Raw genomic sequence first — 14,780 nt, 5'->3', positions numbered from 1 at the left:
GAGCACCGCCAACAGGCTGGCGGTGCTCCCATGGGCATTCTGACCGCGGCTGTACAGCTGCGGTCAGAAACGGAAAACCGGCGGTGTACCGCCGGTTTCCCGCTGCCCTGGGGAATCCTCCATGGCGGCGCAGTTTGCTGCGCCGCCATGGGGATTCCGACCCCCATACCGCCATCCTGTTCCTGGCGGTTTTGGCCGCTGGGAAGAGAATGGCGGTATGGGGTGTCGTGGGGCCCCTGGGGGCCCCTGCAGTGCCCATGCCGATGGCATGGGCACTGCAGGGGCCCCCGTAACAGGGCCCCACAAAGATTTTCAGTGTCTGCCATGCAGACACTGAAAATCGCGACGGGTGCAACTGCACCCGTCGCACCCCTTCCACTCCGCCGGCTCCATTCGGAGCCGGCATCCTCATGGAAGGGTGTTTCCCGCTGGGCTGGCGGGCGGCCTTCTGGCGGTCGCCCGCCAGCCCAGCGGGAAACCCAGAATACCCGCGGCGGTCTTTTGACCGCGCAGCGGTATTCTGGCGGGCCCTGCCAGGCCGGCGGCGGTAGCCGCCGGCCAGGGTCGGAATGAGGCCCTAAGTCCCAGTAGCCTCAAAATCAGCATCACTGAAATCCAGGACAGAGGCTGAAGCATCAGGATCACAGTCTGAATAGCCTGGACTTTCCTTTCCAGAGAAAAGGCATGAAACTAAACCATGTCCAGAATGGCTCAGATGAACGGGCGCATCTGAGAAGGAGCCAGTTGCGACTTATAAACCCCACTGATGACAGGAGGTTTTGCCCAGTGCTTAATTTGAACAAGTGGATGCCAGTGTGGACCAAACTGCACTTATTTTCGGGGACTGGTACTTATTTACCCCATTAGATGTTTACCAAGGGAAAGAAAAAGACTGAGGAAGAGAAAGACAGCACAACTGTCACATAAGGAGAAAGCAGAAACCTACAGGAGTGAGAGAAAGGGGTAGTGTGTGTCTGGCAGTGAATTAAAGGCTACCAGCCATGGTACTCGGTATGCCGATGTTTAATTGCCCTGGCCACCTGCTTCTGAGCAGAGCTTCAGTCACCGACACACTTTCTTACAAAAATTAAGCACTGGATTTGCTGCAGTCTGGAGGTGGCTAACAACTACATAGGGTGAGCATGCTTTTAACAGTCATTAGTTGAGGTAAGGAAAATCTGGGACCTCTGACCTCCAAAGGTGTGCTGCTACCACTGCTATAACTTTTGTGAACACCCAAGGGGCAACTGTGAGACATAAGTGGAACACAAACTGCAGGCAGCGCCGATGGGCCTGCAGGACTGGCATGTGGAAAGGCATCAGACAGGTCTACCACCACCATCCAGTCTCCAGGGCCAGTGTAAAAATCTTGAATTTTTCCTTCCGGAGTAAGTGATTAAGAGGGCGCAGGTCTAAAATAGACGCTTCTTCAGCCCCAGAAATGAGTGGGAACAATAACCACAACCTACTTCAGGGGAAAGCACCGTCTCCACAGCCCATCTGCCAAAAGGACTTGCAGATCCTACTGAAAGAGAGACACATGGGCCTCCATCAAACATCTGGGTACGGTAGAAGGTGTGGGGATGTGGCAATGAATGGCAAGGTCTGCCTCTTTTAGACTATCTGCAGGAACCACCTGTCTGATGTGATGGTCTGCCAACCCATCAAAAATCGTGGGAAATGGCCTCCAACTGGGTGGCTGTGCTCCACTAAGGGAATGCTAAAGGAGGAGGGATAGCGCAGTGGATTCGTGAGCAGGGGACAGAGAGGAAGGCTGACCTTGACAGTAGGGGTGGTCGCAAAACTCTTGGGCACCTTGCTGGTAATGAATTTGGCAGAGATAAGGGGTACCGCTGCCGAAGCCATGAAAGGAGCGGTAGGGTTGGTGAAGCGAACAGATAAGCCCATGGGGCATGCTGTAGCCATGCTCTCCTTGAATCACTCAAGAGCACAATCTGCCTTGACGCCAAACAGGTGAGTCCTGTGAGAGCATATTCATAAGGAATGATTAGTCATTGGCTGAAAATCCAGCTGATTGCGGACAGGCATAGTGGCGAATAGAGATGCTGGTGCCAATGGCATGCCCAATGGAATCAATGGCATCCAGGCCACAATGAATAATGAACTTGAGCGCATCACAAATGCCCTGTATAGCTGAGAGGAGGACAGGTCAGAGGTCTTTTAGGACACCTGGGAAGACTTGAGCATTGAATACCAGAGCATGGGAATAGCGTCCCTGGAGGCAGCTGGCATTCACACACTTGAGGGCCAAGCTAGTGGAGACAAAGATCTCTACTCATTTGAACTCCCTATCAGGGACAATAGTTAGAAAGGTATTCAGGTTTGTCTCACTTGCAGATGCCTATATCACCAAGCTTTCAGGGGAGGTCTGCGGAGACGAAAATGCAGGGTTGCCTGGGACTCGGTGGTGTCGTCTTGTAATCTGGAGATTGACCAGTGAGCCAGAACAACCTGTGGCCCACACTCCCAAAAGGGTATCTATAAAGTGCCTCATTGAAAGGCAAAAGAAGATCAGTAGATGCTTGCCCCGGCTGGAGCACTTCTGTTAAGACACTGGTTTTGACCTCTAAAGATGGAAGCTGAAGCCCAAAAATATTGGCAGCCCTACACATGACTACAGCGTAAACACTCTCCTCATTGGCAGGCACACAGGGTGAGAGGAGTGCCAACTTAGGGGAAGTATCAAGGTCACTGGCATCTTGAAGTTCATACCAATTTTCCGTGTCATAGTCATCACTCAATTTCATCAACCACATTGTTGTTATTGTCCAAATCCATGACAAATAAAGAATACAATGTATGTATCATTCCTTGTGGGGGCGGCAAGTCAACTGGGGTAGCATCATTGTCAGCAGAGAATGGCTTCACTTCTGAGTAAGAGAGCACAATGGGCACCTCATCCTTTGGTAGAGTCAGCGCAGAGGCTCTGGGAACCGGCGTGGAGCATGGTGACTGACGCAGAATTGGAGGGGGAGGCAGAGTGGTGGATTTTGAGGGCCCAACTGGCACCAAGGGAGAACCCACTGGTAGTACCAAAGATGGACTAGGAACGGTGCTTTGATTCTGACCGGTCTTGTTATGAAGACCTCTGATGTTTGATGACAGAGTTTTGCCTTGTGGTTCTGTTTGGCCTTCAGGTTCATAAACGCACAGTCACTACAGGTGCCAAAGTGGTGGCATGACCTAAGACCCCCACAGGGAAACCTGATGGGAATCTGTCACAAACATTTATTTAAGACAGTCTTTTCAGGGTTTAAAACCTGTCATTTTGTGAGATGAGCTTTCCCTTGCACGCTAAAAGTATTTCCAATAAACATCTGTCTCAAAGAGACAGGAAGTAGCTCCAGATCCACATCTGGTGGTGTGGAAGGAAAGCAACTGGTGCCAGTGTGCAGGAGTGGCACCTGTACAGGCCCGGCATGTCATTTCCGGAGTGGAACAGCATCAGTGCGGAGCTGCACAGCGGCACTTTCAAGGCACTCTGAGGCACTGCTCAAAAGTTTCCGGATCCAGTCTGATATCTGGGAAATATTCAAAAGGTGAGAAATCTGCGGTTAGAAGAATATGAGGAAAACACACTGAGTACAGTTCCACATTCATCCCAAGTTTCGCATGGATTTAGCACTTATTTTAATGAGTGATCAAACAAAAAATGAACCCTGCAACTGACAATGTGAGAAAGTCCTAAACCAGTAATAGAGGAATGGAAATGTAGTTTTGTTATTAAAAACCCCCAAAAGTGTAGTATGTTCAATACACGATTGAAAGGCTGTGTTTAGTGAGACTCACTTTACTGGACGTATGTATTACTCACCATGTTGCAATTACGTTTCTGAAAATCATCGACCACTTTTTAGGTAATTTTATTTTGAATTAAAAATTTCAGTGAGAATAAAAGATTTATGAACTTCTGAATTAACGTAACAGGTTTATGTAAGTACAAATTCCGTGCTAACAGTTTGGAGTGGCACAATACCAACAAAAGATACATAAACCTTTCTTTTCAACTATACAAAATTTTCAAATTGAAAATAATCCCGTTTTAAATTTTCTTTATACATTAACATATAAAAAAACCCATTTCATGAGGCATCTAAAAGAATTGAAACACCTCTACTGCTATCTTCTAAACTCCAAATTGGAAAACAGTTTATTACACTGAAGTATTTAATATTCTATATTAAACAAACAATTCAATACACACTTTTTTTTTTTTTTTTACAAGATGGACATTTCAGGATACACTCTTATGCTAGTTTGTACACTTTTCAGTTCTGAACACTGGCTGTCCCGTGTTTTTCTGCATCTTTCTATATAAAAGCACTTTCTTTGTCCCATTCAGAGGAAGAATGTTGGGCGACAGCAACTAGCTATTGAGCTTAAAATGTGTGCAAATAAAGAAATGGTCTCTTATTTCCGAGTCTTTTGCATAACTGTAGAGAGGAGCAAAACAAAGTCAAGAATGGAAAGCCCTGAAAGGAAGCTGAGGCAGGTAATGGGAGAAAGCTACATCTTGATATGTAGCTTTTGTCTAGGGAGATCTTGGCTACCTTTCTTTGATAGCCAAACATCGTAATTTTTCCTTTCCTTGCTAGTTTATCAGAGAATTACTGATACACCTGTTGACAATTATTATCCACTGGATAGTCAGTTGTGTCCACGGTCTCTTTCTGATCTGCTTTTCCAACCTCAACAGCACATAAACAGTTCCCATTTCCATCACTCGGGGCTCTTCTTTGCTTCAACTTGTAAGCAAATCCCACTGGTGAACGATGGGCAAGCGCTGCCTCTCCTGGCCCTTCTGCAACAACACCAGAACCATACGGTGGCTCCAATCTCTTTTCCATTTTGGTTTCCAATGAGCAAAATTAAGAAACATACTTGCTAATAATCGTAGGCATCCCACTGTAAAACGAAGGAACAAGAATGAGAACTTAATGCTTGGTCAGGAACTCCAATTTCTCCTGAGACAGAGAAGATATCCAAGAACAAAAGAGAACTTTGATCTTCTTTCACCGTCTCCTTTTCAACCATGACTCAATATTTGGCGCCATAAGCCTCAAAGTGAAGGGATTTCCCAGAGTATGCGCAGCACAATTGCAATAATAAAGTCTGTCCTTTCAGTCTCTGTTGGTGTTATTAGCTGCAAAGGCATGCAAATTTCCCATCTGACTTAGGCCACTCTGGATATGTGCGACATGGATCTCAACATTGTTTTGAAAACAACTATATGGATGGAAGAAGAAAACACCATTAGTCACACATTATGAAGCTTATCACAATATATGTATATGCATACATCAAATCAATGCTAACTGGGAGAAGTAACCTTGTTCTGTTAGACCCAGTTCAATGTGTTGACTGCTGAGGGTACAGTTGGTAAACCTAAACCCAAAATAAGCAATGAATGACCCAGGAACACTCATATAAACTGTTGCTTCATGTCTGTTCAATCAGATTCTAACTAACTGGCTGCAAGCAGGACTCTTGGCAATTCAGGTTTTCCAAGTAATGCATGATGTGTCTTAGGATTTCTTATAGAGTTTGTCATTTGCAATTAACAAAAGATATAGCTGCTCACAAAAGCCACCTACGGCACTGACAGTCTCTTGGTTGCGATTATACACAATTTATTTTCTTACAGCTGATACTTTAGGTCAAACTAAAGGCTTCAAAGAAAATGTCAGCAAATACTTAGCTGTTAGATGCTCTTGGGTGAGGGTTGTGGATGAACATGCAAATTTAAAGCTAAAAGTTACATCTGAAGGTAAATTCAGGAAAAGGAATGGTTTCTTACCTGTAACCCCAGTTCCATCTGTGGGAATCTCGGAGCACTTTTTCATAGTATATCTTCTTAAGTGTAGATGTTCGCCTTTTTTCGGAAAGGCCTGCAGAGTCACTTAAGAGAAAAAACATTATGCGGCCTAAAGGAATAGGCTACAATGGGCAAATTCTTCAGATTGTACTTAAAAAGGGGCAAAGAAACCCATATCCGTATATAATTTAAGGCTAATATTTTGTGAAAATAGCTTAAATCTCTTTCAAAAACCCTCATTTATAAAAGTAAAGAGATGAAGGACAGTGTAGCCCAATAGGCTGGCATTATGTGAGTTTAAAAAATAATCTGTGCCTTTAAGAGCCTAGGGACCACCAGTATCCCCAGCATGCAGCAGTTGCTTCAGTTCTTTTTTACGCGATGTGAGAGAGATAGGTAGGCTCCATAATTGCCTGTCTTCTCCACCGGGGAGGCGGGAGGGTTGCTTATGACTTCAATGGAGATTCCCTTAAGAGAGAACTGGGATTACAGGTAAGAAACCATTCCTTCTCTCTTAGGGGATCTCCATTGATAGTCGTAAGCACTGAACAGATTAGCGAGCCCACCCCCACCAAGAGTAGTTGAAAAGACAGAGGAATGACTAATCTAGCCATTTAAGCAAGTCAATTTCTGAGGGAAGCTTGCCCTACTTGAGCATCTGTTCTAGCATCAGAGTCCAAGCAGTAGTACTTGGTGAATGTGTGAACAGATCTCCACGTAGCTGCCTTGCCAATTTCATCTATAGGGACATTTCTCATCAATGCAGTAGTAGCCGCTTTGCTCCTAGTAGAATGAGCCTTCGGTCTAGCTGATAAGGTCTTGTTGGCTTTTTGATAGCATAACTAGATGTAAGGCACTATCCATTAGGAGATGGACTGTTTGTAAGTGGCTAAACCTGTACAAACCAGACCATAATTGATAAACAATTGATCCGATCTACTTATGTCCCATGTTTAATCTGGATAAAACTTCAGGACCCTTCTTACAACTAGAGAATGAGAGGTTCTTTCAGCTGGGGTTGAAGGATGCTTTAAGAATGTTGGTAATGAAATAGTTTGATTGACATGGAAATCCGAAATAACCTTCAGGAGGAATTTCGGGTGGGTCCTCATGACCACTTTGTTAGAGTGAGAGAGAGTGTGTATGGTTTGTGAGAACATAATGCTTGGATCTTGCTAACCCTAAGTGCTGATGTCATTGCTACAAAGAAAGCAGTTTTCCATGAGGGATGCTGCATTAATGTCTTGTGAATGGGCTTGAAAGGGTCCTGCATAAGTCATGAAAGGACTATGATAAGCTCCCAGGTAGGGGAAGGACACCTAATGGAAGGGAAAGCATTCTTTAACCCTTCTAGAAAATCCCTGATTATGGGGATTTTGAAAACATGAAGTTTGTGAAGGAGATTTTCTGTCAGCAGTAAGAGCTGTCTAGTGAACTTTTATGAAGAGAATTTCAAGCCAGATTTTCCCAAATGTGATACAAATAGAAGAATAACATCTTCCGGGCAAAATGTAAGGTCCACATTCTTGGAGGAACACCAAATGCAAAATCTCTTCCACTTGAAGGCATATGCCGAACTGGCTGAGGGCCGCTTAGTCTCTCTGAGGATGTCCAGGCAGTTTTATAGCAGGTTCAAGTGTCCATACTGCACTAGCACAGGAGCCAAGCAGCCAAATTCAAGGACGAGAGATCAGGGTGAACCACCTGGCCTCTGAATTTCGTCAGCAGGTCTGGTCTGCATGGCAGCTTGAGATGTGGATGCTCTGACCAGTGAAGAAGGCTTGTGAACCATCAGTGACGTGGCCACACTGGGGCTATTAAGATCACCCTGGTTCTCAAGTGGGACAGTCTGATGAGGACTGTCAGGATCAGACGAATCGGCGAAAAGAAACGCAGAGAAATTTGCCGGGCCAGTTGATTCATAGAGCATTCCCTAGTGTCCCTGGTTGGAAGTATCTTGAGGTGAAGCTTTAGCATTTTTTATTTTCCGCTGTGGCGAACAAGTCGGTCTTTGGAGTGCTCCACAGTTTGAAGAGGTTTTGTATGACTATGCTGTGCAAGACCCATTTGTGATTTTCCTGCGGGACTCTGCTGAGAACGTCTGCTTGAGCAATTTCCACACCTGGAAGGGGGGTTGCTGTGATCCGCAGGTCCCTGGCTATGAGCCATTGTGACAAGGGTCTGGACCTCGTTCCTCCATGCTTATCATGGTAGTGCATGGTGGTTGTATCGGCTGTCTGAATAAGCAGTGACTGTGTCCTGAACGATGGCAGAAAAGCTGTCAGCGCCAGATGAGCTGCCCTTTGCTAGAGAAGATTGATGTGATAGGTCATCCCTCTGAGACTACGTGCCCTGAATCTGGAGGTGATCCATGTAAGCTTCCCAATCTAGGAGTGATGCAGCCATCACTATGGTCTGAGAGGGAATCTGTTGATGAAATGCCATCCCTTGAGGTAGGTTGGCTGGAGAGCACCACCATTTCAGGGACTGCTTTGCATGAAGGGATAGGTTGATTCTGTCCTCCCAGTTGCCCATTAGTTGATCCCACTGGTCCTCAAGACATTCTTGGAGAGGCCGCATATGGAATTAGGCATTTGGCGTCAGGAAGATACAGGAGACCATCAAGCCGAGGACAGACAACACAGTCCTCACCATGGTATGAGAGACTTTCATGAGTGAGCGACATTTCAGACGGATCGATAACCATCCCTCATCCGAAGCACACACACTTGCCTGAGTGGTGTTGATGGAGGTCCACAAATAATGCAAAGTCTTAACAGGGGTAGATGTTGACTTACTAAGGTTGATATGAAGCCGCCAGCGTCAAAAGAGATCGCAGGTCCAGTAGTAATGAAGACGGGCTTCCTGAGAAGTGGAGGCCTTGATTAGCTAATCGTCTAAGTATAGGATAACGAAGATTCAATGTTTTCGGAGGTGGGCAGCTAATACTGCCATGGACTTCGACAATGTTCCAGGTGCCGACCTGAGGCCAAATGGAAGTACTTTGTACTGATATTGATCATGGGCGGTTTTGGATCCTTTTCCTAAGACTTCAGCTTGAGAGATGTGAAATGGAGGCAAGCATCTCTCCTTAAAGCTACACAGAGGCAGTATTCATGAACCGCTAACAGGGAAGAGTCTGCTGCCGCACTAATGATCTGATTGGACACCAAGTCCTCATTAACAATTTCCATAGTCTTCCAGTTTGTCCCTAGGAAGATGCTCTGCCAAATGTTGGCTAGAGTCCCAATAATTCTGTCATATCTGCTGAGGAAGGCAGCAGCACTGGCTGCTTTATTGGTGGTTGCAGCCGTACTACAGACTTTTCAGCCTGCAGTGTCCAGTTTGTCATTTTCGATACCCACTAGTGTCTCAACGTCGATCTAGCCCTTGATGGCGAACAGGTGGGAGCTATACCTCATCTCGAAGTCGAACCACTCGACTTTAACCGGGACCAATGTCTTTTTTTGGGCTGGACCCTCTTTTTGGACCTTACACGTCCTATAGAGGTAGACGGCAGGACCCTGATAGCAAAATGACCTTACCCTCGCTCCCCTCTGAGGTCCCACCTCCAGCCTATACCTGATGTCTCGGTCTTCCCTCAGAGCCATGGAGGTGAATTTTCTCTCTTGCTCTCAGGGTTCGTCTTGAAAAGTTCCTACAGTGATGACAAGAATCAAGAACATGAGTTGCTGGAAGGCAGATGAAATAGACATTGTGAGGGTCTGATCTGACCTTCTTCCTCCCACAGGCAGAACACTTGTCAAACAAAGATGGCATTTTATTTGACAAATTACCTCACTTTTCTGTCAGAAAAAGTCAGGGAGAGAGAAAATGTGTCGATTGAAATGGTTGTCACCAATTTCTACAGGTACATTTTGAATAAAAAGCCTAAAAGTCAGAGCTCAATGCTCCAAGATCCTGTCAGCAGGAGCTGGAAAATAAACTGAAGGAACTTCAAATCTGCTGTCCTGCTATCTTTTTTTTTCACTTTTATTTAAAAAAAGGGGGTTTTGAAAGAGATTTGAACTATTTTTTTGTTTCAAATATTACCCTTAAATTAAATACATATATTGGTTTCTTGGTCCTTTTTTAAGTGCAATCAGAGGAATTTGGCCATTGTAGCCTATTCTATAGGCTGCATAATGTTTTCAATTAAGTTTCTTTGCAGACCTTCCCGAAGAAAGGCGAACATCTACACTTAAGGAGATATACTGTGAAAAAGTGCTCCAGGAACCCCCGCACGTTGGCAGGACTATTCAGTGCTTATGACTATCAATGAAGATTCCCTTAGAGAGAACTTTCTTTCACTCCAACACCCCTAGTCCATTGTCTGTACAACTGAGCAGGAACTCTGCACACCTGGGTGGTTTATCACGGTGATAGACACACCAATTAGTACCAAAAGCAGTTGTCCATTTAAACAGAGCACATGTAGCTGACTCAAATCAGAAATTTGCATTGAATGTGGCAAAATATGGATTTTCCCAGCCAAAGTACTACGTAGGAATTTATTTTTAGGACCAGGATGGTCTTATGGAAGGACTGCCAAAAAAAGGAAAAAGAAAGCTGTAAAAACAAATGTGACGTGTGGCTGAACCATCTATGTCATATTTCTTTAAAATTATGAATAACTTAGTGCAAGAAAAAGTGGAACACACAGAATGTGATGGACGAAAGGCTTCCAATCCACTGGCAATTGATCTGGTTATCATTCAGATTCACAGTTTTTTTGCACATGGTCTCGGTCATTCTAGACTGAGGTCTGCCTTACGCAAATTAGTACTGAGACTCCACCTCGTGGGAACATTTCATCTTATTCTACCGGTTTTGTTTTTGAAGGGCAAGAGGAACACAAACATTCTCAGATCAGCTGATACAGGATCCTAGTTATACCTTACTGGCAAAGCTTAACAAGGCAGCAAACTTGGAGCAAAAAACAGTAAACACAACCAGTATGTACCGGAGCGGTAGAACATATATAATTCTACTAATAGCAGCTATAACAGTTAGGATTTGTAACCGTTATTCAATCACTTAAAAATGTAGAGCTCTGAACAGAGTGTTCAAAGAATTAAGCAAACACAGGTGGTATAAGTCTTTCTATATTTACAGTGACATCAGCATTTGGTTAGTAGGGGCTACAAAGATTTTAGGGGAGAGGAGGAAAAACTAAAAAGACAAGGTTAGCTAACATGGAAGTGGAGGAGGAAAGCTTAAGGTGTAGGTGTAGAGAGAAAGATAAGTAACTTGTTCATCTGATAGCGATGATCTAGCTGCAGATTCCTTACTGTAGAATCAGACACCAAAGTCATACCATCCCCGGAAGAGGGTCTGCGAACTGAGACCATTAAAGTCTCTACCTAGACAACAAACGGTTTGGAACAAGAGAGACCGGACATCCATAACAATTCATAATAATTTAGGGGAGCAATAACATTACTCACCATAATAAAAAACTGTGGAAGGAACCACAGATACAGAAAGAAATAAGACATTAACAATTACTTGCAATGCAATATATCTCGCATTTGCTTGAGTTAGACCTATAGGCATTGTAAATTCATAACTGGACTTATCTTACCACATAAATTGGTCAACCCTGCCTCATAATTGCAGCAAAGACAATACATACACAGACTTCCTTCTAGCTGACCTTCAGTCACCAATAAATCATCTTGCAGCAGAGGGGAATGTCTTAAGGGGCCGGCCTGCCAGTCAACTCTCATTTTAAGGTTTACAAAATACTTGCATAATTCATTTAAGAGTAATTTCCATATTTACGACTGGTACGCTTGATGTTTTTTTGTCAATGCGTTTAACACATTGCACAAATAACTGAAAAAACGGATTAAAGGCAGCATGAGCAGATGCACTGACAATAGAAACGGGGTGCCGGAGGGAGCGAGAACAAGAGAAATCCTAAGGACGGGGGAGGGGAAATGAAGGAAACAAGGGGTGAAACAGTAAACAACGCGGTGGAGAAATACAAGGTACAATGAAATGAGAAACTTGGAAAAAAAGGTGTTGGCAGTATCAGACACGAGAAGCAGCGGGAGGTGAAGGGTTACCACAGGAAGGTGGTCAGGGGGATGAATGGGCCGCAGTGGGCCCTGAGAGACAAACGATTAGTGGATGGCAGCGTTATATAGAGCTAAACTTGCCCAGGGTCAAAAGACTGCTTCATAACTGCCACAGAATGCATTACACGAGAAGGTAATGTTTATAATTCATTAGGTCATGTGATTAAAAGCTTCCTCTTGCAGTTTCACATCTGAAACAAACATTGGCAAAGTCAATAGGTAAGGGAGTAATAGGTTAATGCATGTGGCGTTTGCACATTGGAGAGATATACTAGAGAGGGAGCCAGTAGAAGCAAACAGAGAAGCTTGTGCTGTCAACACCCAGACCTAATAATTATGTAATTTTAAGGGGAATATAAGAGTACACTGCCATGTTCAGCCTTCAAATGTATCTATGTTGCTAAACTACAAATTACAATACGTCTTTTTCTTGCACTACTTAAACTCTATAAGTTGCACACTGATTTTCTGGACTATAAATTGTCCTGATGAGCAAAAGTAGACTTCTGGGGGTCCTAGCGCACTTGAGAAATAAAAGGATAAGCATGTAATAATTGAGCAGTGGTGTAAACATCATACCTTGCACAATTAGAAATATAACAAATCCAAGTGTAATGGTATATTATTTTTAATCAAAATTAAACATATATTGCATAAAAGATTCCAAAACCCTGAACGAACTCGCGAAAGAGACACTGTGCGGAAAAGCGTGAGCCAGTGGATAAGCCTCATCCCGCTGTTCAGCTCTGGCTGGTCTTCAACGGAACACAAGAATAGGCTATGGAGGGAGCTTGTTCATGGGTTTATTTGAGATTTTCTTACACTGTATGGGGAATCTTTTGTCTACCCTTTGCGCCAAGGAATCAGCACTGGGTTCAGGAGAATAACATCAAAAGAACTATTTAGAATAATACACAGTTTAAATACTTACCCTCAGAGATGAATGAATTTGGGTTTTCACAGAACAAATTTTTTCTAAATAGGGTGACCTGCCTCGTAGTGTTTTGCAGTACAGTACGCAGCTATTTTTCTTACACAGAATTTTTTTTTTAAACAGGTGACCCACATTGCAAGAGTTTTATATACTACGTGTTATGATTTTCTTAAAGAGAGATGTTTTCGTTCAAAGGGTGACCCGCCTTGCTCAAGTTTGACATTGCATTAGAAATATATGTTGTTCGACACTGAAAATGATGCATACGTTTCAGCAAAGATGTATGAGTAAGAACGTAGATACCCAACAGAGAGACGAATACACTACACAGATAGCAAACAGGTACACAGATTAGATATAAACTGCATACTTACACACATGTGCGCATAACAATTGGCGCACAAATATAGAAATTACAAGCACACGGTCAAACTAAAGGGAAACCTATCTACAAACACACACCCCAGAGTTCACACTGTCGAAAATACAGAGTACCATTACACATGCAGATTTGCACTCATTACCCAGTCCTCTGATGCGTAAAACTTGTTCCAGTGTTTTGGAACGTAAGCTTGGTAAACAGAAGGGGTGTATACGCTGAAACCCCCCAAAGCAGCAAGTGCAAGAACACCTCTTCTCCTCAGATCCGACGCATGCACGCGCTCGAAGTGCTGTTTTAGCACTAATTGAAGTCTGGTCGTAGGGCATGCTGGCACACAGTTTGCCATGGTAACCATGCCTTTATTAGCAATTTCGTCTGTAATAAATTGCACAAGCAGCATCAAATACAGATTAGTAAACTCGCTCATGGAGCTCACCTCACACCAGAAGCTAACACAAAACAAGACTTAACTGTTAAAAAAAAAAAAAACATTTGAACATGAAACATGGCGCCGAGCGGTGTTGAGAAAGGATCGTGGCTCGCATTAAATGCAAAACTGAAACCAGATGGGAGGAGGGGCCATCACATGCTATAACAGGAGGAAGTGTGACGTATTGTGATGGGCAACAAAAATATTCTCTTAGTGAAAGCTCTTTGGGCGGGAATTTAGCAGGCAAAGGAGGGACATTTAGCAAAATGCACCAATAAAAATGAAACATTTAACACAAGAACAACAAAGAACGAATGGCAAGAGCGGGCGTGGTTAAAAGCACATATTATATACAACACATGTGCAGACAGCGCTGCAAGCTCAACTAAAAAGCATGTGCGTAAAATTATCCACGTTAGTATGACCAATTTGTGTCAACAGCCAACCAACAATATGAATATAAAACTATAAGCACCCTTATGGGATCTAAATCCATGCATGCTCACCCTAAAAGAACTATGGAAATGACCACAGTAATGAAAGTCATTAAGACATTAAAAACATGGGGATAATGTTAATGTTACCCATGACAGCAGGACAATTTTGTCAATGACTAATTTTATTTGCTCCTACATCCCGAGCTGAACCGCGAGTTCAATACTTGTAACACACATATCAGCATACCATGCAACAGAGCAATACTTTTTTTTCATGTATAAAGTTCTATCCCATCCAGACCTGCTCTATACAAACACAGAGAATCGTCCATCTCCTGTGGATAAAGGATAAAGAATGCCATATTTAAAATGAAGTTGAAGACAACAATAGCAACTACTAGCATAGAAGCAGTCTCTTTTTTAGGAAAATTAACTAGAGATAATATAAATACCTCTAGGATATTCCTCCTATATAGACAGATATAGGAGTAAAATAAAACGCCTATGTACCAACAATAGAAAAATTATTACATATAGATACAAAAATAAATGTGAGCAATCAGTCAGACAATACTTTCATAACAGTATGGAAACCATAGTGGGCATCATACCATTTAGGAAAGCAACAGCTGTCCAAATCATCAGAGTAACGCAAATTGCCTGAGTAAACATTATTAA

At 43.5% G+C, this 14,780-nt stretch overlaps 1 protein-coding gene across 2 annotated transcripts in view; it reads right to left on the bottom strand.

Annotated features, from left to right (window-relative positions):
* Positions 1–3,868: 3,868 nt before the first annotated feature.
* The window catches only part of LIN9 (lin-9 DREAM MuvB core complex component), a 328,489-nt gene continuing 317,577 nt past the window's right edge, over positions 3,869–14,780 (bottom strand). For both annotated transcript variants that reach the window (XM_069236171.1, XM_069236170.1), the window contains one exon: positions 3,869–5,247. In XM_069236171.1, the coding sequence (XP_069092272.1) occupies positions 5,142–5,247 (106 nt within the window). In that variant the 3' untranslated portion in view covers positions 3,869–5,141. The remainder of the gene's footprint in view (positions 5,248–14,780) is intronic.

The sequence above is a fragment of the Pleurodeles waltl genome, chromosome 5 (assembly GCF_031143425.1).
Source record: "Pleurodeles waltl isolate 20211129_DDA chromosome 5, aPleWal1.hap1.20221129, whole genome shotgun sequence".
Lineage (NCBI taxonomy): Eukaryota > Metazoa > Chordata > Amphibia > Caudata > Salamandridae > Pleurodeles > Pleurodeles waltl.
This window is presented reverse-complemented; position numbering and strand designations above follow the sequence as displayed.